This window comes from Symphodus melops, assembly GCF_947650265.1.
Source record: "Symphodus melops genome assembly, chromosome: 21".
Classification (NCBI taxonomy): domain Eukaryota; kingdom Metazoa; phylum Chordata; class Actinopteri; order Labriformes; family Labridae; genus Symphodus; species Symphodus melops.
This window is the reverse complement of record NC_136711.1, coordinates 13,438,301-13,466,182: the sequence shown is the minus strand read 5'-3', so window position 1 is coordinate 13,466,182 and position 27,882 is coordinate 13,438,301. Positions and strand designations below refer to the sequence as shown.

General features: G+C 42.4%; 1 protein-coding gene across 1 annotated transcript; it reads right to left on the bottom strand.

Moving 5' to 3' along the window:
* Positions 1 to 989: 989 nt before the first annotated feature.
* Positions 990 to 26,686, bottom strand: LOC306842308 (vinculin). Its single transcript, XM_079372479.1, has 21 exons — positions 26,313 to 26,686; positions 16,166 to 16,236; positions 13,627 to 13,777; positions 11,797 to 11,905; positions 11,241 to 11,363; positions 10,953 to 11,113; positions 8,312 to 8,402; positions 8,075 to 8,222; positions 7,580 to 7,733; positions 7,320 to 7,495; positions 6,521 to 6,711; positions 5,268 to 5,467; positions 4,571 to 4,699; positions 4,311 to 4,460; positions 4,042 to 4,150; positions 3,648 to 3,950; positions 3,433 to 3,557; positions 3,133 to 3,315; positions 2,845 to 3,048; positions 2,628 to 2,732; positions 990 to 2,508 (listed from the first exon to the last, which is right to left on the bottom strand). The coding sequence occupies exons 1-21, from the start codon at positions 26,478 to 26,480 to the stop codon at positions 2,362 to 2,364; spliced, it is 3,198 nt and encodes a 1,065-aa protein (XP_079228605.1). The 5' UTR covers positions 26,481 to 26,686; the 3' UTR covers positions 990 to 2,361.
* Between the last annotated feature and the right edge of the window lie 1,196 nt (positions 26,687 to 27,882).

The following is a 27,882-nucleotide window of genomic DNA, read 5'->3' as shown; positions in this document are numbered from 1 at the left end:
TAGTGACTGTCGTCTTTGAGACTACAATTCCTGAGCTGGCTAAGTCGTTCACTAGTGTCTTGGCAGTTGTTCTGGGGTCTTTAGACACATCTCTCACTAGTTTCCTCTCCAGAGTCTTTGACATCTTTTGCTTCCTACCTCTGCCAGGCTTGTTCTGTACTGTGTTGTTCTCTTTGAATTTCTTCAGGATACCTCTCACTCCAGTTCTTGACACTTGGAATCGCTGCGATAACTTTGAATATCCTTCTCCTGCTTTGTGTGCATCAACAATTCTTTTTCTCAGGTCCAAACTGATTTCTTTTGTTTTTGCCATGATGCTTTCTCAAGTGACAGCTCAATCCCAACTGACCTTTTTATACTGTTTGTAAATTGGTAGATAATACTCAATTTTAACTTGATTTTACAAGCTTTGAGCATTACAAAGGTAATGCACATCATTGCTCGACAGTGTTTTGTTCTATGGCTCATTTAAAAGGTCAGTTCTTAAGGGGGCTAATAATTTTGACCCAGGTAGTTTTTGGTTTTTGTGATATAATTTCATTTCTCTGTGCAAAGTAAAATAATATAAGCATCCAAAATAACACTAGGATGTTTAAAAAGGCTGTGTTAAAAATTCTTTGCTCTATTTAATAGCATTTGGGAAATACTTAAATAAAAGTGAAATTTTCATGGGGGGGCTAATAATTTCGTCCTCATGTGTATATATATATATATATACACACACATATACATATATATATATATATATATATATATATATATATATATACACACACAAAATATACTACTCACAATAAGTTAGGGATATTGTTATTTACATGAGTGCTTTTCCTATTTGATCTGTACACAGTGAGATCATTATATAGAAAACACAAGATGAGGTGTGTCTATCACCCTAATACAATTGCCTCTCCTATCCTATCCTTTCTTTAAATAGAGATATGAAAATGAGTGTATGCAATGAACAGAAATAATCGGTCAAACACATCCAAGTGCTATAAAATGCTTTATTACAAAATTGTGAACAATGCCTCGGAATAATGTAGTTCAGGCCTGTCTAAACACATCTAAGTTGCACAATGTTGATATGATCTTGGGTTTGCATAGGGCTTTATTCCACTGAAAGTTAAAGTCATGAGCAGATGTAGCTTTAGAGAAGGACCATGTACAACAAGTGTTTTGAACAAATGAACACCATCATACCTTGTACAAATGATACAAAACATCCATAAATGAAAACTTTATCCGATGCAAATAAAGTTTCTTTCACAAAGGCACATCAGTTGGTAGCAGATACTTAAAAAGACACATTCTTACTAATGGACATTTCAAAATATCTACGACAGTGACCACAAAAAGTAGCCAGTTGTTTAGTGTATCAAGACATGTTGAGAAAAATGTGAGAAGATTAAAAGATGTAACCGTATGCAGATGATACTGTGCTCTCCCTCTCTCTTAACGGGTCATTCCCTTGACAGACCTGTGCTTTCCATGTATGACAAGAAATTATTATGCACAACAGAATACAAGAGAAAACAGCAGTCAAGAAGAGCCTCTTTAAATAAGACTGAGCTTGCTGAAGAAATGTTGGCTATAAGGTCTCATACTTACGTGCAAGCGTGTTTGTAATCTCAAAGCAAAATACGATCCCTAAATGTTCTTAGAAAGAGTAAGCTGCTGTTTTAAGAAGCTAGCCCGTTTGTTGACCAAAGAAAGAGTTATACTTTCAAAGGCCATGGCACGATTTCTTTGGAAGAACCCCTAAGAAAATATAGATTGCTACAATTGCATAACGGTGTGTCAAAAAAATAAAACAGTGTTTCTCTTTCACTTGCAATAATATTGTAAACAGGCATAATACCACTTGATAGGTTTTGCGTGTGCTGAGCATCGGCCTGCGCTGTTCTTGTAACTACTCCTCAAGTTCATGTGCTTATCCAAGCAAAGGTGAATGAATGAAGTGATAGTAAAATGATCAGTACAAACATACAAAATTGTATTGAAGGTTTGTCTAGAAGAGGCCAAAAAACAACATTAAATTATATGAAATCCAACCTCTAAACCAATTATATATATATTCCTGGGATTTTTTGAAAGTAAAACACATTTTTTACACACTTAAAGAAAAAAAAAACAACAACTCCCCCAGTAGAAATCTTACCCAGTCCCATCCTTTACATTCCACCAGAACAGCAACTGTTACAGACAGGACATGGGACTAAAAGAGAAGCTTTGCTCATACAGTATTAGAGTGAGGGGCGTTGATATCATAGCTTTGATAAAATATATTTCTGTCCATTCAAGGTCCTCTTGGACGGCTGGTTAGAACCAGCATGAAGCAGAGCAACAGTAGCTTTTTGCTTACTGGTACCAAGGGGTCTTTCTCACCCAGTGAAGGGTGAAACCTGCGTCTGTTCGGATCTTGATGGAAGCCGCCTCAGCCTCCCTGACCGTCTCCTTCACAGACTGCATCAGGTTCTGAGCATTGTGGACCAACATCTCAGTGGCCTGTTGTAAAGAAATAGAAATAAACATTACAGTGATGTTTAAGACGGGAATATTGTTTTTTTTATAGGGATAAAAAGTGAATATTGTGAATTGCTACACGTTAAAAGCACAAAGTTTACCTGCTCAGACTCCTCTTCACTAATGTTGGTACGACCCAACATGGTGGCCTTGACTGTGGAAAGGATTTTGAGCTGAGTGCTGATGGTGGGAATACGCTCACACACCTGAAAGAAAGGCAGAACGTTAATAATGCAGAACATTTAAAATGATGACATTAAAAATAAATAAACTCTTCCTATTCAGGCAAAACCTTCGGATAGAGATGAGTGGACTGACCTGGAGCAGGTTGGTCCTGATACGCTTGTCGGTACACTGCTTGGCCACCTCCTTAGCCAATCGTGTGACCTCGTCAGAAGCCTTAGCGATGTCCTTGGCGCACTGGATGAGAGCACGCTTGTTTCCACTGCCTCCACGCACAAGGCGTGACATCTCCGCCATGAGCAGGGCCATACGTTTGGCCGCTCCAATGATGTCATTTCCCTACAAGGTACAACAGGGTCATCATTAAACTTCACCAAGTTTTTAAAACACAACATCTTTACCGTTTTAAATCTGCTCCCTTACTTTGCTGGACCATTTGCGGGCTTCATCGTGGAGCTGCTTGGCAGCCACCATCATAGGCTCGTTGACCATATCACCGGTCTGCTCAGGGAACTCCTCGTCCTTCTCCTCTGGGGGAGGAGGCCTGGGGGGAGGAACTTCACCCTCAGGAAGAGGAGGTTTGGGTGGTGCTGCTTCATCATTTAGCTGCAAGAACGAGGTAGAGTTTGGCTGGTTTTAAAATACATGGGCTCTTAGATGCTTAACTTTAAGCAGCTTTGGATGATTTACCAAATTAAAATGTGAGTTTATAAGAGGACTTACATTAAGCTGATCCAGTTCAGGAGGAGGTGGTGGGAAGTCTGGCTCCTGGGGCTGGAATGCCTCCCTGACCTTTGCCACAGCACCAAGGATCTTATAACCTGAGTCCAGAAAGCCCTTCTGAAGACCTGTTGACAAGAAGAAATTAAAAAAAGTTTATACCAAATCTACATACACACAAGTCATTAGCATCAAACCTACTTCTTTGACCAACTTACTTGGATCTTGAATATTTCCTGCCACTGCCTTTGCGTCCATCACCATCGGAGAAATTGTCTGGCTCAGTTCATCAGATGCTGCTTTCACCATCTCCCTGAATTTAGGATCCTCAGAGTTTTCCACCTCTCGCTTGGCCACCAGGAGGATACGGTTGGCTCTGCGGGCGATGCTGGTGGCGCCGGCGACCAACATCTGAGGCTGGTGGTTAGCCATGGCCACACGGCACTTATCCAGGTCCTTCTTGATGGCCTCCTCTGAGGCATCCAGCAGGGATTTGGTATCGATGGCCTCGTCCACCAAACCTTCAGACACATTGAAAGAGATTAATATAGAAAGTAACACTGGGAGGGGTGAAATAGGTGGATGCGATCAGGGGATTTCAAGCATCTTCACCTGTCATTTTCTCCACATTGTCAATCCACTGGTTCTTCATGGTTTCAAAATGCTCATATGCAGCTTGGTTGCCAGGATTTCTTAGCAGAATACGAGCAGCAGACACAACCTAAAAATAAAAAATAAAAAAAAGTCTGTGCCATTAATTGTCAGTCAACTGCTTAAAACTTGGCTGAAGGAGCGAGAAACGCTCAAGCTGTGCGACTCGTGACGCAGAGTGGAGAGCACACACAAACGGAAACAGATATAAACACTAAACCGTGACATACTTGCGGTGTTAAGTCTCTCGTTGACTTGACGGCCGCCTGGATTCCTTCCACTGTGCTCTTGTTGGCAGTGCCGACAGCAGCAGCTTTCTCTGCTGTGGCGCCAAGCTTGTTGGCGTGGTTCTCGAAGTTGGCAGCTCTCTCGTCAAAGACCTGCGCGTGATTCAAAATCGCAAAACGATTATTCCAAAAGGGTGGTTAGATATAAGGCAACATCTCGCCATTGAACATAGGAGTGAGATCACAGCGACTGTGCTGCTCACCTCATCTCTGTTGGGGGCGTCCAGAGGGGCGGTCGCAGCCACTGCCAGTAACTTGATGGGAGTGGTGGTGTCACTGAAGATGTCAGACACCTCCTGAGTCATCGCCTCCTGCATTTTCCCTTTAAGTTCCTGGAAAGAGGACACACAGATGTTCAAATAAATGAAATAAATCTCTCTGATTTAGTCAAACAAAAGCAGGAATTTCTTACCGAGTTACAACATTTTCTGGTAAATGTGATGGTGGTTGTTCTAAACTATCTCCTAGATTGAGAGCTTACATAAACTCAGTATATAGTTACTACTAATTACTTTTTCAGTTTTTACAATTGTCTTCATTTGAGCTTGTATCCAATATCTTTAAACTTATTTTAAAAGAAATAAAAGCCCAAAAATAACTTCAAGTAATTATTAAATCTGTGATGGGCATGTTTGACCTGATGTTTAATATTTAGCAATTTTGAGTTTTTTTCATTATAGCACTTTTTATATGTTATTATCTTTAAACTTCATTGTGACAGGGCACGTTAAATACTGTATTCTCACTTTAAAACAACAAACTACTTTAAATACAAGCATGCACAGCCTTCAGAGTTTTGCATGTTTCCCTCGCTGCTAACCAGCAGAGGGGGTAGTTTCTCTGACTCTGTGACGAAGCAGCCACAGGTTTTAATGTGAAGGAAAGATTGTGTGATCTTACTTTCAAAGCCTCTTGGAGCTGCTGGGCGACGGCTCGAGCTTGAGGAGAGTCTCCTTCTCCACGGGCCGCCAGGTCGGCCAGCTGAGCCATGAGCTGTTCCACCTGCTCACACTTACCCAGCATCTCCTGCCTGTACGGGCCAGGCAGAGCGTTGGCCAACCTGCGACCCTCTGCAACCAGCCCCCGGATGGCTGCCTGGCCTAAACACACACACAAACAAACAAACGTGAAAACAATTCTGCTCCCTGCAGATGTACTCAGGGTGAAGCAACACAGACGCATTCATGTACTTCATCAACATGTATTGTTTGGAGTGGATCTCAAACTTTTTCACTTCAACACACCCCCTTGGAACCCCTTTAAAGGACCTCGTTGTGAAAGGGATCACAGCTGATTCATGATCCTTGAGGATCACAACCCTCGGTTCAGGCTGTATGTGATCGGTGGAGGGATGAAAAACAAATGTACTGCTGTTAAATCCCTGAGACTTGAAACAGTGCCCTGTCTTTTTTAAAAATACTCAAGTTGGATTTTCACACAGAAGTCACAAAGCAGGTGTAACTGGTGGATGGTTCTATGTTACAACAATCAGTAGCTTAACATCAGTTGTGTTATCATGTAGCTTACTGTAGCATACAGCTGTAAGCATAAAGAAAGCTAACTCTGTAACAGAGCGCTGTGTTTGGTCCAAACTAAAGGAAAGTCCCTAAATGCGTGCCACCTTACAAATCAATCTTACACAAAACTCACTAGAGGAGCAGCCCGTGCACGCATGGAGAAATGAGAGGTGCTTGTGCATCACTTGTTCAACAGTGTTAAAGCTCATATGAGAGAAAAAATAAAATGTTCTTGTGTCTGGAAAAAGTCACACAGAGATCATTAGACAAGAAGTGTGTCTTCATATATGAGAGACTGGAAGCAGATACTTTAATAATTGAATGTATTGACACCAGAAGGGAATGAATCCACTGGCCTCTTCTGTGTTTGTTCATAGGATGTCTCTGAGGTGAGCTTTGCTGCAGCTCCGTTGTAAACACGTCAGACGATGTCCAGGTTTTTAAGGAGACAAGCCAAAAACCGAAGAAACAAAAGACAGCTTTGAGGAATGTCGCGTACAGTGCAAAGCGACATGTGCACAAAGTGTCTGGTCGGCGGTTTTTTTTCCGACCACAGCAGCGGTGGAAGGAATGTGAAGAAGTGTGAGGCCGAGATAGAGGGACGAGGAAGCAGAGGAGGGTCGAAGCCAAACTCACCCACACCGCTGTCATCCACGTTTGGATTGTCAATCCAGCGCTGCGCCTGCTCAATCTTTCCTTCCAAGTGAACAGCTGCCTTTGCAGGCCTGCTGTTGGCCACGGCTTTGTTGGTCTTGGACTGCAAGTTCTGCAGAGCGGTGGCGATCTGCTTCGCCAAAGCTCTGGCTTCAGGAGTGTCACCTTTACCCCTAGAAGGAATTATAGGATTAAAGACTGAGCTTGTGTTTTATCAAAAAGAGAAGGCTGAAATGATGCTTGATAATAGTCAGCTTCACAAAGACGAGGAGAACTTCTAAAACCAGCAGTAAAGTCTAGATCTGGAATAGTTCTTTTAGAAATGTGGTGAATAGAGTGATTATTTCAGAACAAACAGACCTCTCGTTCAAGGTGGAAAGGGAAGGGTTCCAGTTGAATAGAAGCATGAAAGATGAACTCCATGTGTGCATGTTATGACAAGATTTTACAAGATAACCGTTCAAAGGAAAACAGCAGATAAAAAAAAGCTCACTGATCAAAGGGGAGGAAATGACTTTAAGTGAAACTTTAATGCCGATTACCCTTCCCGCAGATGTAAAACCAAATAACCAATACTTTGAAGCAATAGTGTCAACAGATGCAATGTGATGATGGAAGTGTTGAATTCAAGCGTATGATCAACTGAGAGGAAGTGTAAAGGCAGACAAATGGAGTTGGGAAAAAGGGCCAATCCTAGCCAGGCTTGGACTTGCACGGAAGAAAAAAAAAAAAAACACCTCAGCATAAGATGAGGAAATCCTTTCAGCAGTCAGTTACTTACTGTCTTCTGAGATCAGACAGCTTGGCAGTCATTGCAGCGATCTCTCCAATAGACCGCAGGATGTCGTCTCTTTCTTTGGGGTCCTCACACATGTCCGCAATCTTTTTGGCCTCAGTGAGCAGAGCCTTGATGTTCTCTTCTCCCTCTGGGCCGCCGTTAGGGTCTGCCAGCCAGTTCTGCAGGGGCAGGGGGGGAAAAAAACATAGACCATCAAGTGCTTGAATGTAGAGGTCTTAAGCCCAACAGGGTTAATTACCCACCTGTGCAGCATCGATCCTTTTGGCGATGACCTGCTTGGAATTAGTCATGGCCTCCAGCTTGCGTGCGGCGTTTTCCACCTTGCCAGTCAGCACGTCGAGCCCCTGGGAAACCTGCTGAGCCTTCTGCATGGCTGCTGGGGAAGTGCCCTGACCTCTGGGGTGGACGAGGAAAACACATGGATACCATAAGCTACAGCATGCCTTTAAAAGAGCACACATGCACATCTCCTTGTTTGTTTTGTCTTTCTAAACCCTGAATGGACGAACTCAACCAGAGGTTCCAGTAAATTGCAGGTTAACACCAGACAGCTGCTTTGAATCCAGCACGACTACTGGTCTCTGTTGACGAGCAGATTTTATATCACAGGGAAGATAGGATTATCTAAAGAAAAGCGCGTTGTGCTGCGTAAAATATCTGGGAGATTTTCTTGTCAGAATCACACACACACAGACACACAAGGCAATGTAAATGACAGTGTGCAGTGTACAGTGTACCTGGCCCTCATCTCAGACACCTGGTCGGTCATCTGGCCCAGGGTCTTAGCCGTGCCCAGGATATCTCTGCGCTCCTTCCCAGCACACAGTTCTCCAACTTTCCCAGCTTCATCCAGGATCTGTCGGATGGCCTGCTCGCCTGCGTCCCCTGAGAGCAGGAAAAAAAAAAAAATTAAGACAAAGTCACTGAAGTCACCAGACAACGTGATCAAAATAGAGAAGACGGGGGTTCGTTACCTGGTTGAGCGTTCGGATCCCTCAGCCAGTTCTTAGCCTGAGCCATCTTCGAGTCGATGAGGCCCAGAGCCCTCTTCATGGCCTCTGTGTCCTTTGGGTTTGACAGACAGAATAAATGAATAACTTAAAAAGGGAATCGATGCGACTGAAGAAGACTAACAGAAAAGTCGACCAGCGTTCTTAGTTCCTGCATGTTTACAAGTTCTCTCTGTGAAGAACAACATGTTTTAGAGATTCAAGTGTTAATATTCTGATGTTCTATATTCTTAATATGTTCCTTAAGGCAAACGTGTTGCTGTATAACTACATTCAGATATATTTGCGAGTTGGCCAATATCAGTATCACTGATTTCTTTTCTGACTTGCACCAATATACAACCTTCATTTACAATCAGAATGAAGAAGAAGAAAAGCATAGCGCTCCGATGTCATCATTAGTAATTCTCCCTGCAGTGTCTGAAGACCTGAAACACTTGTTAATGAATGCTCAGTGTAAGAGAGCAGCATTCAGAGTTCCTTTTCATGGTTGAATTTTTGCAAAGTAAACATGAATTGTTTTCCCTCACATGGACGCATACAGACGGTGGATCAGATGTCAGTACAATCTGACTCACTCAGAAGTCAGAAAACATCAAACATCAGTATTAAAAAACAACGTAAGGAGTATGACCAGGACTTCTAAATGTGTTTAACTATCAGACAGGCACAACCCTGTGGCACATGCTCCTTTTAAATCATTCCTTCACATTGTTATAAAATCCAAAACACTCTTCATTGTATCTCAACCAGAGCGGATGGAAATACAACAATCTGTCCAGCGTTGGCTGACTCGACAATGAGTGGACTCATTGTCGAAGTCGCTAAACACAAAGCAGAGTCCTGTAGGCCACGGAGCATGAAGCAGGAGGACGAAGCGGATGAATGAGTACAATGGCACAAAAATCAAAAAAAAAAACATCAAGTCACAATTCATAGTGCAGCTTGAATCTTCCTTTTTGAGTGAACGGCCACTTTCATGACATATTATCCTGCGGAAGCACAAACCACGACTGTTTATCTTCAAAATGTTCAACGGAGAGAAAAAAAAGGTCTCCGCCCTCACATGTATCATTTAGTCAAAGTTAAAGAGGACAAAAAGGCTGTTTTGTGTGAGTAGCTGGGAATGTGGATGCGGAGGGGAGGCGTGTAAAGGTGTGAAGTCGTGTTAGCAGAGCTGGGTGGGAGTAGAAAGTTTACTTCTCAAACGTGTGCAGCTGCTGCTCAACCAGAACTTGAGGGAAAAAAAAAAAAAAAAAAAGTGTTCCATCACACAGCAAACCTTTGTTTGTGTGTTTATAAAACTAAGTGGAGTTACGTTAGACATGGAGAGATGGCGGTGGGATATGTGCACTTAAACTAAATGCGCACACATTCATCAGGAAATCAAATCAAACGGAAAGGAGATGCTCATAAAAACAGACGTGGTGGGATTCTTCATATTAGTAGAAAGAATTAGGTGAAGGTACGGGACATATTTATTGTAATTAATTGTAAGCAAGTAGGCCATATCTGTTAAGTTCAGTAAAAATGAAATCCATGAAAGCCATTCATGTATCAGTTTGTGTATGTGCTCTCCTTGTGAAGAGTACAGATCAGGAAAACAGGTTTCTCATTATTAGCGTGAGGATCAATACTGCCTCAGTCGGGTCAGTCAATAATCAGACAGGTGGAGGACACACGTGTAGTGAGGATTAAAGGACACAGGAGGAGAACTCATTTGTTATGTATGTAATGAAGCAACGTAAATACAAAGAAGGAAGAGAAACACTGCATAGGTCAACATCTCAACAGTTCTATCTGCTTTTTTTTTTCCCAGATCAACACCATTCCATCAGCAGTGCAAACGTACTCAAACGTCTAATTGCATCGACTGTTCTAATCGTAGTCGGCAGTTTAACGTCACGATGAAATCACTGTGGGTAAGCACACGATGGCACCACAAAGCAGACAGCACACACACATCTGCCGGACATGCTGCCGCACAAACAAGGTGCGAGAGAGGTGAGGCTTACCTTCTACAGGGGGTGAAGAAAACAGTGAAAAGGAAAGGGAAAAAAAAAAAGAAAAAAAAAAGAGGAAGAACGACATAAATATAAACATTGAAAGAAAAAAAAAAAGACATACCAGCGGAAATGAAGTGTCGAGGAAGATAGAAGTGGCATAGGGACAGAGGAGGAGAACGTGCAGAGCGGAATAACAAACACAAGAAGAAGAAAAAGCTAAACTAGCTACACAGAGAAAAAAAGAAAAGGGTGAAGTTTTTGTCGTTTAATCACTAAAATAAAGGTTTAACCTACAGCAAAACAGTCAAATCATCCTAAAACAGAGAAAAGTGAAAAGTTTACATTTCCACCACATAATCTTCCCGGCCTGCATCAGCCTGACAAAAGGTGTGAGAGCACAGGAGTATTTGCTTACATCACATCTGATGGCTACTTTGAATAAATAAAGTCCAACTAAAAGTTTAAAGACTCATCTTCTAGAAGAGAGGAGAAATGTCTGAAGTTTTACAATAGATGTATCACGACAGCTGTGTGTGCATAAGACTTTTATGTTCACAGAAAAAAAGACTTGTGTGAAACTAAATGTTTTTTGGTCGCACCTTGTTTGCCCAGGCATCCTCGTCCCAGGACGTGAGCTGCAGCACTCTGATGATCTCGTTTATCTCGGCACTCATCTTCTCAAAAGTGAAGTTACGGTTCTTCAAAGACTCCTCCACACCCTGACTTCCAGACGTCTTGGTTGTCACAAAGATTTTGATGCCTAAGGAAAAAAAAAAAAGGCAGAATAATACCAAAGATGAATAATGTGAACTGAAAAACGTTGCCCTGAAAACGTGTGGAACGGAGTTGGTTTTTTTAGAGATCATTCAGCATGATTGGGATGATACCTGAGATGAGGATGGGCAACAGCTCTTTGACTGTGTTCATGGAGTTGACCAACATGACACGGTGCTCCTGGTGGGTCAGCTCCTGCTGTCGCTCGTCGATCATCTTCGCCATCTTCGTCATCCCTGGACAGCAAAAGTGAAAAAAAGGGACGGAAAATAACGACAAAGTACATTAAGTCAAGGAACAACATGTAACTCTAAAAAAGGTCCTGAAGTCCATATTCAAAACATTAAAGAGAGACAGAGAGAGAGCTCCATCCATCTCTTCTCCCTAGACTAAGTCAGACACCACATACTGATACCAGCTCTGCATCAGTCTTTAAACCTTTCTGCATTCTAACATCTCCATTTTTAAAAAAAAGCATCATTCAGCAAGAGATACATTTGATGACTTTAGTAGCAACACTCTGCATCTCTTCGATACAAACCAAGTGTGAAAGAAAAGAACTACATTTGGACTCAAGGGGAAATTAAAAAAAGTTAGCCTTGAAAGCTAAACTCTGGGACAACGTCAGGTCTCGACATCGATGTGACTCCTTTAAATCGGCTGACTGACCTGGTCCTAGATTCTTTGTGTATGTGATCAGGTCCTCCATAGACTCCACCACCTCGGCCACTGTCAGGTACTCCAGGATGCCTTTGCACACGCGGATTATTTTGCGGACCTGTGACAATGTTCAGGTGAAAACAAAGCAAAACAAACTTGATCAAAGACGAGTGATTATGCAAACTCAGCCCCCACCGCTGCGCCGTCTGTTCACATTCCCTCTGATTACACTCTGATAAAGCTGCCTAATGACATTCCAGCCTCTTTGTCCTCTTGCTCTCCTGCTTTGCACAGACTGGACTCGCAGGGCCATCCCCTGAGTAGCATTTGAAAACATGATGCCACCGCTGACGGATGACTCCTGCCGAGTCCTGCTGACTGCTGCAGACAGCGCGGGGACGCCTGATGTCTGCTCCAAGAGAGCTGATCAGCAACTTTCTTTATTTTCCTCTCCATCCCTCAGAGGGAAAAAAAAAGACAGATGGGCGTTGCTGATGGATAATACACCATGCCTGGTTCGAGATTTAGGATGCTTCGGCTTGGCACCTAGATCCACCTCACTATCTTCTTTACAGTACGGGGAGGGGGGGGGGGTTGTCACCTTACAGCAGAGGATGAAGAAACCATTAAAAATGCACTTAATGAAAATCAATGACAAAAGCTTGAGAATAGTTACAAGCTGTGTTTGGTCTATAATTGTATCCAGTTAAATTGTTTCCCCTTTTTCACACATGCACAAAACTCCAGAAAAGGTCCAGATTCTTTTTTTTGTGGGTGGGTTCCCTGCATGTGTCAAAGCAAAAACCGCCTTTGTCACCCTGAATGTATCTAGACTTACACCCGTCGGCCTCCTCGAAACTCTTCAGCATGAAGTCAGAGGGTGAGCTGGTGTGTGAATGCAGCAGGTCAAATGACTGGTGGCGTTTATATCGTGCGATTACCGTCCGATCAATTTAATCCTAGTGCTGCTAGATACTCTTATCACATGCCAGAATGTTCTTTTGCCACACTTTTGTATCTGCTGTGAATGTGACTTATTACACGCAGCACTGATAAAAAGGGAAAAAAATCATAGAGTCAAACTCTGTTGTATAGGTTAGAAACATTACACTGATGGCAGCGGCGCTCTTTTCACATCATGTCTTGCATCCCAAAACCCGCCCTCCACCCCCCCACGTCTGACAGGGACAATCTCCAGCTGTGAGGGACATGTGTTAAAGAACAGCTTAGGAGCATTTCAGGGAAGGGTGTCCAGTACATGTGTGGAAAAGGGCTTAGTAGTGTCCAATAGTCTTTCAGACAATCTCATGCTGTGAATCAAAAATGCAGTTTAATATCTATTACAGCCTGACCAACATTTGGTTTTTCAAATAATAATGGGTCGAATCATCTGTCTGATCCTGCTTAGAGCTTCAGCTCTCACTGTGGTGCATGCGGTGGTCAGCTTGAAGAATTCCACTTTCTGTCTGTATTAATGTTTAAAACCAGCTGGGAACAGAGGGTGTGAGGTCATATTGATATGTTTTCAGTCTCGTGTAAACATGTGGTCAGTTCAGGGGAAAAAAATAAATCAAATGAAAGCACACAGAAGCAGCACACACCAGTTTGCAACAATGCTTTATTAATGTGCTTGGAGAGTTGTGAACGACATGAAGCGGGAAAATCAATTCTTCCTCCATCAGTAAAGAAACTGTTTACTTGTTTCTGGATGGTCAACCACACCCAAGGAGATGTGTAATCCCAACGTAATAATGCTCTTAAGCCGCTGCCTACAGAAAACAAACAGACCCCTGCTAAGGACGTACCTTGAAGAAAATAAAGAGCGAATAAAAGGAATACCTCGGCCTCGTCGAAGGTCAGGAGCAGGTCAGAAGTCCCAGATAAGATGCCCCGTGAGCCATCGATGAGGTAATCCCGAGCAGGAACGGAGTAAGGATCAGCTTTCAGCATAGAAGCTGCCTGCACCAGCTTTGTGCACGCATTCTCCACTCTGGGGAAGAAAGAAGAAACAGACAAGATATGAAACAGAGTCAAGAAAAAAAAAATCTCCTTAGAAGTCATGCTGTTGATATGAAGCCCTTCAGAAGCCAGATGGACATCATCCATGGAAACAGCAAACTGCCTGAAGCACGAACAGATGGAAGCTTGGGGATAGAGCTCGCCATAACATGAAGTAGCGACTTTGTTTTTCATTTCCTCTTCCTGTACTGTATATTCAATCCATAACATTACAAGCATCCACAAGAGTGAAAGTGGATGGTATATAAATAGCAGAAGAATATTCTTATATCAAGGTCATACCGGGGTTCAATGGGGTCTTCATACTTTTCTTCACTTCATGATTTCATCTTTATGAATTCATGGATTCAAACTGTTTCAGCTGCTTATATTAGACTGCACCCAATGCTAAGTAAAAAGCAAAATCATTCTTAACACTACTGTGGCTCGTTTCCTTCCTGTGTGATAAGCGTTTTGTTCACACAATCAGCACCAAACAGCTTCACACATTATCTGCATAACAGCGCTGTTGTAGCCCCAGTGTTTCCAATTTATGTATCTAGCAGCGGTGGTCACATTTAAATATGACCACTGCTGTTTTTTTGGGGGGGGGAGGGGTTTTACGAGTTTAGAAATAAATTGTTCTCATTTTCTTGGGTACAATTCTGACTCTCTCGTCGTTCGCTATTATCCGTGAGTCGGGTTACGACAATGAGGGGGATTGTAAGTTGATTATTTCGTCCAATAAATGTAAATAATTATTTTAGTAACAAGAATTAAAAATAAATAAATAAAAATTGCATGCACATGAAACATTGTTCCACTTCACCACCGTTGCTACAACTCCCACCGAGTCGAAACACTGAGCTCTGAAAGTGTTACGCTTAGAGGTTTTGGTTTTTTATCTGGGACAGTTTGAGTACATTTGTTTACATTTAAGAAGTAGCTATGTGATGTATGATGAGCTTGAGAGAAGAAAAAAAAGTTCGACCACAAAAAGCTGAGTAAATACTTGACACTAAAGTTGACAGTCTATTTTTTTTTGAGCTAGCCGGATATGAAGGATGCATGCTGTCAAGGCTGAATCACTTCTTACTGTAACTGTTCCAACGGCTGACAGAGAGAAAGTCATACGCTCTGCTGGTTTTAAGGCCTCGTGAGGCAAGATTGTGAGGATGTGATTTTGACCACAGGAGGCAGAGCTCTGTCCTGGCAGGCTCAGGTCCCATTTAACCTTGGTTTCTTCAGAAAAATGTTCATGTTGATAGATAGCCTCCTGGGTGTGATGCACTTTGTGAACTCATGAGCAGCAAAAAAAAAAAAAAAAAAAAAGCCTCAAGCTCAGTCCTTTGATTTGGCGTCAGACATGCCACCTGCATTGTATCAGAACAGTCATATTGCACATAGAAACAGGCAACAAGTCGGGATATACTGTTGACATGTTGCAGGGGTAACAGGGGATCATAAAAGCTGTTCTCCTCAAAGAGAGGCCAAGCTCAGTTTCTAACCTTCTGAAGCAGCAACTTTCCTGCAGGATGAAGCCAAATGTACGAGCATGACATCGACGCTCACATGACCGTGTGTGTGTGCGCAGAGCCATCCAGCCAGCAGTGTCCTTCAGCCTGCTAGCGAGAAAAACTGCCATGCAATAACCGGACCCTGACAGACACTATATTTAGTGGAGGAGACGCATTCCAGCACATGTGCTGATGGAGGACGACAGGGTGATGATGTGACTTCCAGGCGCCAAATGTGTTGAGCCCGATGACCTGCGCCTTGCCAGTGCAATTCATCCCTGACCTTGGAGGGGCGCCTCGGCCCCGCCTCTCTCTCCCAGTTTCAGGTAATAAGGGTCTCTGAGCGTCTCTATCAGGACAGATGGGAGCCGAGAACTCGATATGATACAGCTAAATCCAGGGAGGCAAAAATATGTGAAACAATATTCATATTCATATATTCATATCTCCTTTTCTATAATCAGTATGTTAACTTTTTTTGTTTTGTTTTACGTTTTCACCAAAAGCAGCAGGAGCAGCAGCAGCAGCCATGGGGCTCGATTGTATGAGGGCGTGTGAGAGCTTGTGGCCTTTCTCCTTTTGAGTGAAGGAGCTCCTCTGAGTGCAATGAAGTATTTATGTTACACTGGGGCAAGACTCTAAGGCACTTAACATGCCATGTCTGACCTTTGGTTGGGCACAACCAGCCTTTACTGCAACAGACAGACAGAGAGAGAGAGAGAGAGAGAGAGAGAGAGAGAGCCCAAGAGAGGCGAGTGGGTTCCACATACTGTAAAGAGAGAACGGTTTCATCCTCATACATTTTGAAGGGGTTGACAGTGAAAGAAGTGGAGGTCTTAAAAAGACGGTTTTTCTGTGCTTACTTGATGAAAGCTGGTGACATGTCCCTTTTCATGATCTGGTCCTCTGTGGTCTGTACAGTCTCCTTCCCCACCTGGAAAAGACACACTCCATGAATTCAAATGTACCAACTGTGATTCAATGCAACAAGTGAAATCAATGTGGAGAATATACACACACATCAAAGAACTTCCTTTCTGAACCGGACTTTTCATTTTTAATTTGATTAAAACACCACGTTTTAAAAAGGACTTCCCCCGGTAGCCACGCCTTCTTTTTGTTTCATCTCTATCAGCGTCACAGGGTGCCAGAGCATGTCCCAGCATGCATTTAGAGTCCTTCTGTTTTATGATGTTTCTGATTTGAGCAGCACTCGTTGGCCCTTTCAGCTTGCCTCACCTTTTGTTGTGTTCCACAATTTGCTTCTTTTGTAATAAATAACTTTAATTTAATTCACCAACAACAACTGGTTTTATGTTGCTTCCCTTTCCCTTCACGAGCCGGGTCGTAACACTGTGCAAAGACACCTGTGCAGGTGACTGATCCACCACACTTTCAATATAAACCAACACACAGCGTCTGTACAATCACAGCCATACAGATATATTTAGAGGTATGAAAAGGCTGGAAGAGGAAACCAGGGTGGGCATGATGGGCATTTGACAACAAGCAAATTTTGACTCGACAACTGAGCCTGCTGGTGGTGAAATGAGCCTTTTAAAGGCGCAGCAGAATCATTCTTTTCATCACTGTGGCTACAGGAAGATGATACAAAGGCTTACCTACAGTGTACCAAAAGGGACAAATAAGAGTGCATTAAAAAAAAAGCATTAATTTAGGGCCTTATTAATTGTGATTAACGCATGGACTGTAACTGATGGAGTCTGAGTGGTGTCACCCATCTGTTACTGCCGCTGCCATGTTGGAAATGCTAACTCAGCCTAACTTTCAGTCAACCTAATGACAGGTTGAAAGCTGGAGCCGAGGTGGGTTTTAACCTTCTTGGTAAAACAAAGCAGCTCTCAATCAGATGGATAACATGTACTGTTAATAAAAAATCCGAAAGGATGCGTCATAAAAAAAAAAGTGTGCCCATGAGGACACTAACCAATCAGATCTGATTCGTAGCCGTTTCACTCAAACTCTGCTGCCAAGAAGCTACTCGGCCATATTCCAAAAGTGAAACAGGAAGAAGTGGTTAACAGTCTCCACAAGGTTCAGGAAATAGCCCCCACCAAAACCTCTACGCTGATGACTAGTTCATCAGTCACAAGGCTTTTGTATCTGTCAACACCTTCAGCGCTGGCACCAACTTTGAAAAGGAGTCGTCACACTCATTCTGGTTCAGTAAAAGTACAATTTAGATCAACGTGGAGGCTTTGGTGAGACTGGAGCACACATTTCATACATGGATAGTATGTCATATATGCGTGAGTAGAAACTCTGTTACCACAACTTTCCCCCTCCGGGAGTTCAGTCTTTAATCACACAGTTTTGCAGAAGGATGTCCCGTTACTCGTCCAGCGAGCCATTACATCAACAAGGCAGCTGCTGGGGGGGGGGGGGGGGGGCGGACACGCCAGGCCTCAGCACAGTTATAATGTGCAAAGCAGCTGAGCGCCTCCTCTGCCTCAAATGCCAAAATGACTCACCTCCCCCATCATGACCTCAGCTCTGTAGGGGGACACAACTCACCCACGTTCAACGGCCATGGGTGAGGGATCACACGCGTTCATACGGGGACACGCATCGAGCTGACTGGTATAAATGAGACGGGAGACGTTCGACTTTTTCTTTTCCATTTCACATTGAACAAATATTACATGATCGATACTCTCAAACATCAATAAGCAATATGTCCTATTTAACTCTGCTCACTGTCGCAACACAGTCCTGGTCCCAACAGAGGGATTATTTGACGGATTTCGCCTTACCCTCAGCTCTAGGAATTCTTGATTGTCGTGGCACCACTTACAGACAATTTTCAAACTAAGTGAATAGATTTGTTCGTTAATAATTCAGCAGCTACACTGGAAGTTTTTCTTTTTATTTCAGGGATCTGCGTTCTAAATTTGGTGCTGTATTAGTGTGGTTAGCATTCCCAAAGAGCTCGTCAATGCGTCTGAACATGAGGCAGTAGCAGAGCCATTTCAGGTGGTTGATGTGGAGGCTGTAATGGAGCAGAGTAGACATACGTCTCCTCCCTCCCCCCCCCTCAGAGTAAGTAAGTGTTTAAATCAGGGCCAGAGGTTGTGCCAAACTAAAACTGGGGGCTTATGAGAGGCTGTCCATCTCAGAGCGAAGACGTGGTAATGCCACCCTGACACTCCACCGATGAACGCTCCTGAACAAAAGCCAACAACAACTAAAGCTGTTCTGTCTCGTTCAGCTAAAGGCCAGCAGGGGCAAACTGGACTGGGGGTGGGAAATAGGCCAATGACAGAGTGGTAAACATAACTGAGGGGACAGGAAGTGGCAAAAAAGACCACACATCCACTAACGATACTGATGTCACCGCAATTACGACCACTCTCTCGTCCATTTAAGAACGAATATACAAACCAAGTATAGTCATGAAGAGATGTTGTCATTTTCTTTAGTTTTGCTACAGATTCCAAGACGCTTGAATTTCAAAAGTATGAACATTTATTTGTAGTAAAAAAAAAAAAAAAACATTTGAGTGCAGACTTCATACTGCTTCAACCACTTTAAAGCTCAATCATATTTGTTTGTACGGTGATGACACACTGATGTCCCCTCCAGCAGTGAGAATGTTATAGTTTATCAAAAGTAGTTTAAGCAGTAAAAACAAATAAACGTACAATAAAAACTGATAGTCTGTGATTTGTTTGGACTTATTTTTTTTGATATTTTTTAAATGTTGTTGAAGAAAAAAAAACAAGAAAAAAACAAATGTGGGACTCCAATCATTTGTAAAATTGAGATATGGTGGATATTGGGATGAAGTAGATTTAAAGATTTAAAATGAAAACGTGTCTAATCTTAGAGCAGAACACACGACTTCGATTTACATGAGCTGCAGTCCTGTTCAGACATGATCTAAGCTGACAAAGAAAAGAAGACAGACTACACCAGATGCCAGAAATGTAGAGTCAAAAGTCACTTGCATGCTGAATTTAACAAGTCCTGAGTCATATTTTCCTCATAGCATCACACAGCAATGTGTTGGAGGCCTGTTTCCAACAGGTCATCGTGGTCTTCCTTTCCCCCTGAAGAGCCTCTTTCTATTGTCTGAAGTTCAAAAACAGTCTGTAGCAGAGCATGGATCCAGATAAATCTTTGCAAAAAATAGAACTGTGACCCAACTGTTGTCAAGCGCTCCATGACGCCTGGCCCTTTGTGCTATAAGCCTCGATCCAAAGTTTCCACATCCCATTCTTATAATACCAACAGTAACCAAGCTTGAGATGGGGGGGCGGCAACGTGCAACTGTTGAAACTACTGATTTATGTTTATTGTTTTCCTTGAAAGATGTCATCTCACCATATACGGAAAACGTATCTGAAAAAATTGAGATCGAGTCCAAAAAACTCTCATTTTCTGAACTTTAATGTCTTTAGTTTATGTTGATATAAAGCTGAGCAAAGCAGCAAATAATTATATTGTTTTAATCTGGAACCAATTTACTTTATGCATGCCTGTAATAACCAATTACATTTCAGTAATCTATAAGTAATTAATTCAAAGTACTCTGACGAGGAATGTCTGAGTATTGGCAGGACTTGCGCTAAGATTACTCAAACTGCAAATTAAGGTCTTACTTCCTCCAGTCTCAGTTGATGTTGTAACATTGGAGAGAGGGAGTAAAATAAGTCAAAGTTGTTTCTTAAGTTGATCAGTTCTTTCTCACGCTCAAAAGGATCAGTCAGTGTCAACTCATTCTTCATCAGCGTCGACTCCCAGGGGTCAAACTAAAACACATAATATCCGCTTCCTTAAATAGATTCTGACAAACCCCTAAAAGGAGGGGCACTTTTCACTTCCACCATCTTTTCACCATCTTTGACCGATTCAGTTTCATCTTCTTCCAAGCTTTCCGCACAGCACTCTACTAAGCCGACTTGTCTCGTTTACCGTTTCTGGCGAGAGTGGAAACACTGACACTCCTTTTACCACCCCGAGAGCGCTGTGTGGAAACCCTGTGTTGTGAAGTCGCTTGATAAAGTGGCTGCTCCTTTCGGAACAAACTCAGCTTTGTTGACAGCAGCCCATCGCTCTGCTGGGAGAAGAAAGGCCACTCTGACAGGCTCGAGGCCGCCGAGACACTGCCTGCCTTTCACATGTTGGGCAGTCTCAGCACAACGCTGCACTGCTAACGGTGACCACCAGGATTCTCCGTCGGAAAAATTCTGACAAGCGCTCGGACTGCTGCCCTTAGCAATGACCTACAAGTGAATTAAGACATTCAGCGCAGAGGTGCAACTCTGACACAGATTCCAGCATTAAGTGACTTTGTATTTCAATCTGATGAGACGCGCTCACACAAAGTGATGGCACAGCACTCCATTAGCTCCTCGTGATCAATACTCCCAGAACCAGTGAGTGCTGCGCTCTCACATATCAAATGACTTTTGACTAATAATGACTCAGAGGCTCAGCAGAAAGGTCGGAACCAAAGGTCAAGGCCTTTATCGTATATCTGTCAAGTGGTGACCGACATGGTTTATTCATCTTGTTTAGGAAGTCGCTCTACATGGGGTTGCCAAGGTGATGAAAGTCACAAATCAAACGGCCCGCTTGGCTCTGACTAAACATTCTCTAGCCACCAGAGAAGATATATCACAGCTACCCAGCTCGTGTTACACGGGCTTAGCAGCAAATGCAGTGTTACTGGGGGAGCGGCAGTCATCGGTGAGAATCCTTCTGTTGAAAATAACAGTGAGCGAACACAAGGCCCGTCACTGTCACAAGCGATTTGATGTTTTTCACCAGAACAAGGATTGCTAAAGAAACCGCTAACAATAGATTATTTTACTTCTGCTGAGGAGAAAGGAGGAACATTACACCCAGTGATGCTATGAGGAGATCTAATGGACCATAAAGCAAGGGATCTACATCCCTCAGTGCACTGCGGCACTATCAAGTTGCATTTGAAATATTACAACTGTCATCGACCGTTTTGCAGCAGCAATGGTGATAATGTGTTTTTTGGACCTCACTTTAAACATTCAGTTCTTCAGGAATAGAAATGAAAACAACAGTTGTGAACAAATTGTTTGTTGCCAGTCATTTCATCCTGAGAACTCTTGAATAGGTGGCAGCCCTTCTCCAGTGCATCGTACACGTCACCGCAAAGAGCGAGGGGTTTCCCTTCTCTGGCTCACACCACACTTCCTGAGCAGGGCCGACAGCTGCCGGGGTCTTCCTGACTTGGCTTCCTGCGTTTCCTCATCAAGTCAACACTCCTCCGCCCCCCCCCCCCCCCCTCCTCCTATCCTGACCGTTTTCATTCTGACGGATGACCAAAAAAGGTCTACAGGTGCAATATGAAGGAGGGTCAAAAAGACTGGATTCTCTCTTTGCACTGGAAATCATTTCAGCGTCTGCTGGTCTCATGTTGTTGCGAAGACTTCAGAAGCTTAGTGTGAGCTGCAGGAATCGATTTCCCTCGGAAGAGTCGCAGGAAGCTGGAGCACCAGGTGTTCTTCTGTTTGCCTTAAGCGCCTCAGTTAATGAACTAATTCACTTCCCATTTATAAAAGATTCAAGTGGCGGGTGATTGAGAAATGTCACTATACTCAAGGGAACAACTTCCTCGCAGTGATGGTATTGTTGCATACAGCGGTACACTGTAAGTTTAAAAACACTGAAGACGCTGGCTCTTCTCTCTAATACTAAGATCAACTGTACAGCATGTGAGCCCTGTAATGTGTGCAAACAGGAAGTCTGACAGGACTTTATCTGCTCCAGGAGCGTACATCCCTGGCATTCTTCTCATTATCCCACGCCTATAAAAAAAAGGAGCTGTAAAAATAATGAAGTACAACAGGCCTGAAATAAAAAAATAAAAAAAAAAAGAAAGGGCTCCATTCAGTCAACTCAAAAGAATGCTGACAACAAAGAGGCGTGTTGTTCTTCTATTAAACCCTGAAGGAAATCCATTTAAACTCTCAGATTCACTTATAATAGATAAACAGTCGTGTGTCGACTTAGCTTGTATTTCCTTACACTGAATAGGGTTAGGGTTAGCTGGTTTGATTTGAATTCAAACACTCTTTAAACCTGCCACTAAAAGCGGCAGCGCAAACACTGAACACTTCTCCATCAGATTTTAAAGAGGGATCTGCAAAAATTAGTCGATTAAACTATTCATAAAATGTCAGTCCTGCAAGATGGCCCCAGAAATACACTCGTGTCTTACTAATTATTATTCCGATTTTCAACGATTAAGACCAACAAATGCATGTTGAATGTTGTGCCTGAGCTGCAACCACTCTACATGCACGTCTACTTCACTAAAAGTGGATTCCACCCAGGTCCAAATCGAGGGGCAGAAGCTGGGCTAAAGCTCCAGTAATGAGCCAGATCTCCCCGCTCTACTGCTCGGATGTAAACCGGCCCAGTGGGCGATTAGCATCCCGTAGGAGCGTCGCAGGTTGTCAGTGTCTTGATATGGAAAACAGATGTTAAGCCTTGCTATTTGCTAGTGTTGCCAAGTGAGGGTTTTTCTTGAGTGTACGTCAGCATTGCACAAGCCACTTGTGCAAGAACATGCCCGTTTATTGCATACATAGCTTTTGCAAGGACGTCTTGCAAAGACATTGAACATTGTTGTTGTTTTTTTACACTAGTGACCCAAGTCAACCCACAAGGCCGGTTAGCAACATTCTATTGGTTAAGACAAGTCCAAGCTGCACAGATATCACAGACGGAGGTCAAGCTGACAAACAGTGGTGTTACCGCCTTCTCTGCAGCTTTCTTAATTCATAATCATGCTCAACTCTTCAGCAAAAAATGTTCATTGAAAGGGTCAGCTTAACCCCCCACTGAGCAGATGCATTCCTGCTTGCAGGGAATTCTTCACATTCCTAAAATGCATTTCTAATTGCAGTTCTGCCATCAGAAAACACCAAAAGTCAAAGATGCTGCGCTCAAGTGAAGGATTTTGGGTATAACAGATATATTTGACTGCACAGTGATTTGTGGTAAAGCTAAGCTAAAAGATCTGGGTCAGTATAACTTTTATCTCCATGCATCTGGAATAATACGATTAGGGCCCTTTCAAATGAATAATTTAAAAGGTCTGCATATGTATCACAGGGAGTACAGCAGATCTCATTAGACATCCTCTTTCTTCCATCTGAGTTTATGAGAAGTTCCCATTCAAAGGCGAACTTGATGAACTGAGTTCCAGCTCCTGGCTCGAGAGTTTTTTGAAGAGAAATCAGGAAGGAGGGGGGCGACCTCTGTGCAACATGTGGTTTTCTGGATCACACAGTCAATGAGGTGGATTAAAGAGCTTTTCTTTGACACAACCAAGCTTCGTAAACGTCCAAGCTAATGGTAACAGACAGCCTCATCCCTGGCTTTTTCCGACAATGAGCCTCCCTTTAAAGTCTGTTGTTTAAAACAATGAATAAATTGTACCAACAAGTAACAAATCAGAAGTCAAAGACAAGGGCCATGCAGTGCATGCATTTACTCATACGAGCTTTGTATGACTCACAGGACCGAAACCAGAAGAACATCTGATCCTTAACTTCTATGAAGTCACAACACTGTCCATGTTGTAATGTTGCTACGGTAACTGGAAATAATTACAGGCCTATCCATTCATTCAGACCACTGTTGGAAAAATCTGATCCCAATCAGAACACCCCCCCCACACACACACACACACACACACAGACACACACACACACACACACACACACACACACACACACACACACACACACAGCTTGATGAAGTTACACAGGCCATTTCATGTGTAAGGGAAATGCTGACAACGTTGCATTCACGTGTAATTAATCATCCAAAAAATGCTAAGTTAAGTATTTTTAGAGCAGAATTTTGTGGCAGCAGAAGAACTTTTAATCAAAATGGCACTGACTATTATAGATGCGTTCGCTGACATTTACAACTTATCAAGCAACTCATTCTCAATATTAATGCATCCCATGCAGTGGCTATTTTTCTTTTGCTCTTTAGTGGCCATATTCGACTTTCTTCACCAGTTAGCCGCTATGACATCAGACACAAACAACAAGTCGCCAAAAGGCCCCTTTATAATGCTCCTGAGAGGAAGGAAGTTTTATGGGTGTAGACTTGAACACAATGGGGTGCAGACCTTCTTTAAAGATCGGACGGCTGAAACTGGAACGAGCTGCTCGAGGTCAGTGGTTCTCCACTGGTCGAGCTGAACGACCCAACACCAACTTGTTCAGGAAAATTGACATCAAATTTGTATGGTTTTTTTTCAACCAATCAGATTTATTGAATCTAAAAAAAGTGCAGTTTGTAACTCAGACCGTACACAACACGTGACGGAATAAAGAGAAGGAACAAAAGCAGCATCTTTTAAGAGTAATTCATAGACTTTCTGACACTCCCCCCCACCACCCCCCCACCCCCCCGTCACATTCCCCGTTTGCAACCCACTTAAAACGTCTCCGCGACCCACTATTTGGTCCCGACCCCCCAGTAGAGAATCCGTGCTCTCGAGCATAAACCCTTCTGAATACACTGCAGCTAAAATTTTAAGGAGTATCATTGCTGACAGGAGACACCAGAGCAATTGTCCAAATTTATCTCCCACCAACTGTCAGGGGCTCTGGGCCTGAGCAGAATGACACACAGGATCCGAGTCTGCCTTAAATTAGTCTCTCTTATCCCTTCCTCCTCTCATTTCAAGCCACTATATCTGACAGCCACCTCATATCCTTCTTTTTTCCTTCGAAGAAACTTTTCTTGTATTGGTTTGTGGTTCAGGCTAAAATTAGAGGAAACAACATTGTCGTTTCTTTTACTTCCTTACCCTGATAGTCACTGAGAAGAACATCAGTGTTGTTGGGTTCCTTTTAAATTCTAAATATAAATGAAACCACAGCTGCAGCGGGTCATCAGGGTGCATGTAATGTAATGTTTTTAAGAACAGTCTGTAAATACATAATTAATAGCCCCAAAGAGACATTTTAATTGCAGTGTGGGTAGAAATCAAGGGCACTAAGAAGGTATGAAAATGTATGAGTTGTTGCCATTTTGCATCAAAAATGAGTCAAATTACAGGAGAGAAGTTTTAGGTTTAGTTTGCAAAGTTAAAGTGAATGGGTTTTTTCCAGTACACTGGTTCTTTAAACAATATTTAAACATTTTAGGTCAAATGTTGTGGATCTAGGATTTGGGGTTTGAACCTGTATAAATAGAAACTATGATTATGCATGTTCAATTTTGTGCATGTCCTGATATTTCTTACGATCTAATTATTTGATAATCACAGAGGAGCAAACACACCTTCACTTTTTATTAAGAGCTACAGATTTGCCATCACCATAAGGTATAAGGGCAAAGAGAAAGAATTTAACAGGAAAGGTGTATCGAGCTGGGATTCCAAGTCAAATCAAACAATCTGATTGGTCAGTGAAGGCAGCACTACAATATTATAAGCATGCCAATAAATCTGATATGAAATTAGTAGGCTTTAGGAGTTTATTCTAAAACAGACTTCTTTTAAAAATTTCAAATGAAATTCCCTCTTATGTTGGGTCAGTTAACCGAGGTGTCTAAACTCAAGCTTCTTGTATTTAAAGTTTGTTCATTCACAGCCAGATTTGAGAATGAAGTTTAATGAATTGCATTGATGAAAATATAGATGATTCAGAGCCTGCTTTTGGCACAGCAGCAGCAGTGCCTACGTCAGGCACGTCGGCAGCAGAGGAGGCAGGGCGTATTTTCAAGGGGAAAAGGGCGTCACTGCACTTTGCCCCGACTCAAACAACTTTAAATAACTTATAAAGCAGTCCTCCATGCCTTACTTATAGAACAGAGTAAGTTTAAGGTGTTTTAATGTACATGTAGGTGCGAATCAAAGTCCAAGTATAGGCTGTGTGGGGGCGGACGGTGTGGGACAAAGAGCGACAGGTATCCTGCAGCAGACACCGACTTTGGGTAGACTTTACCTGGTACAGTTTTCTGAAAGGGTTAACTCACCCGAACAAGGTTGCTTACAGCCGCCTGCACGGCAGCCACAGGCGCAGTAAGATCTGGAATAGCTTTCCCGTCAACTTCACCTTCTTCGTGCATTATGACCAGATGGGATATCTGCTGAGCCACCGGCTCCAGGATACTTTCTATCGTCTTCGTGTGGAAAACCGGCATGTTGACAACTTTAGACCACTATCCAAAAGAGAAACGAAACAAAATATCCAACCACCTAAAGGCAGTTATCCCCCAAACTCCTGCTACACGCGTGTTAAACAATCCCGACAGGCCGTTTTTTCAGGACAGTACTACCGTCCTGTATGAAGACTACAACTACTCCCGTGAAACCTTCAACGTAAAAAAAAAAAAAAAACTCCCACTCAGAGAGTCACCAACGTTATCCGCCTCTGTGGCCAATCAGTGCGCTAAAAGGAAACTTCCCTCATCGTTTGATTGGTAGATTGGGCTGCCGCTCTGCATCATCAGCACCTCCCACTTCAACCCAAGCCAGTTCGCCTACTGCAGTTCGCCAGAGATCCAAGCGCTCCCTAAATTACGTAATAGATTGTCATGCCCTAAAAAGGGAAATATGTGTCTACTGTTTGTGAGAAGTAGATTCCAGGGACTGTAGGTAAACTAGTCAGACATACTTTTGGCACTGCAAGCACAGACATAGCTGTAACTTATGGAAAAGCGTTCTTCATACACCAATAGATTAGAAACATTTACAAGATACTACAAATTGATCCCTTTAATCTTCAATAAAGAGTATAATACATTTTTCCTGGGTATTTTTGAAACCATCTTATCACAAAATAGTATGTTACATTCTATACCAGGCCTTTTAAAAAATATATATATATATTTAATTTGTCTTTTAAAAAGTGAAGTAACAAAGGCATTAACATTTACAAAGTATTTGACCTGTAAAGCTAACAATTTGACTGTGTCAACAAGGCAACTTTACATTTTAAAAGAGGAGGGTTTCTCTTTGTGGTTTACATAAACACACTTATTCATGAACTTTTTTATTTATATGTTAAATTCCCCTAAACTTCCTCCACCTAATAATATATATGATTAATGAATTGGCTATGTCAACTTCTGATAAAAATAATGATCTATAACTGAATAATGTAAACCCCTTAAACTTGGCAACATTTGCATTTAAAATGTGTTTTTAGTCAATTTTATTAACACTGAAAAATCAGCCTGTATTATTAAACCTTAAGGTGTTTTATGTAAAATGTTCAAGGGCCAGCCTGGGAATGATAAGCTGCTTTTTCTGCCCAGGGCTCCCAGATGAATAGATGATTTATAGCTACTTAATGATCCTGAGGTAAATTCAAAAATACATCTAATATATACAAACACATGTGTCAGTCAGGCTGTTGCAATTTATATAAACAAGCTGAGCAATATGTGAAATCAAATGTGAATCATTGTGATGTGGATGCCTGTTTGTCATTGTTGTCTGCAGTCTTGAAACTAGATTACTTTGTAATTTGAGCTGTAATAACAAAACCACGCCCACAAACAATTGTTTACAAACTCAAGTCAGAGCATGGTCAAGATTACC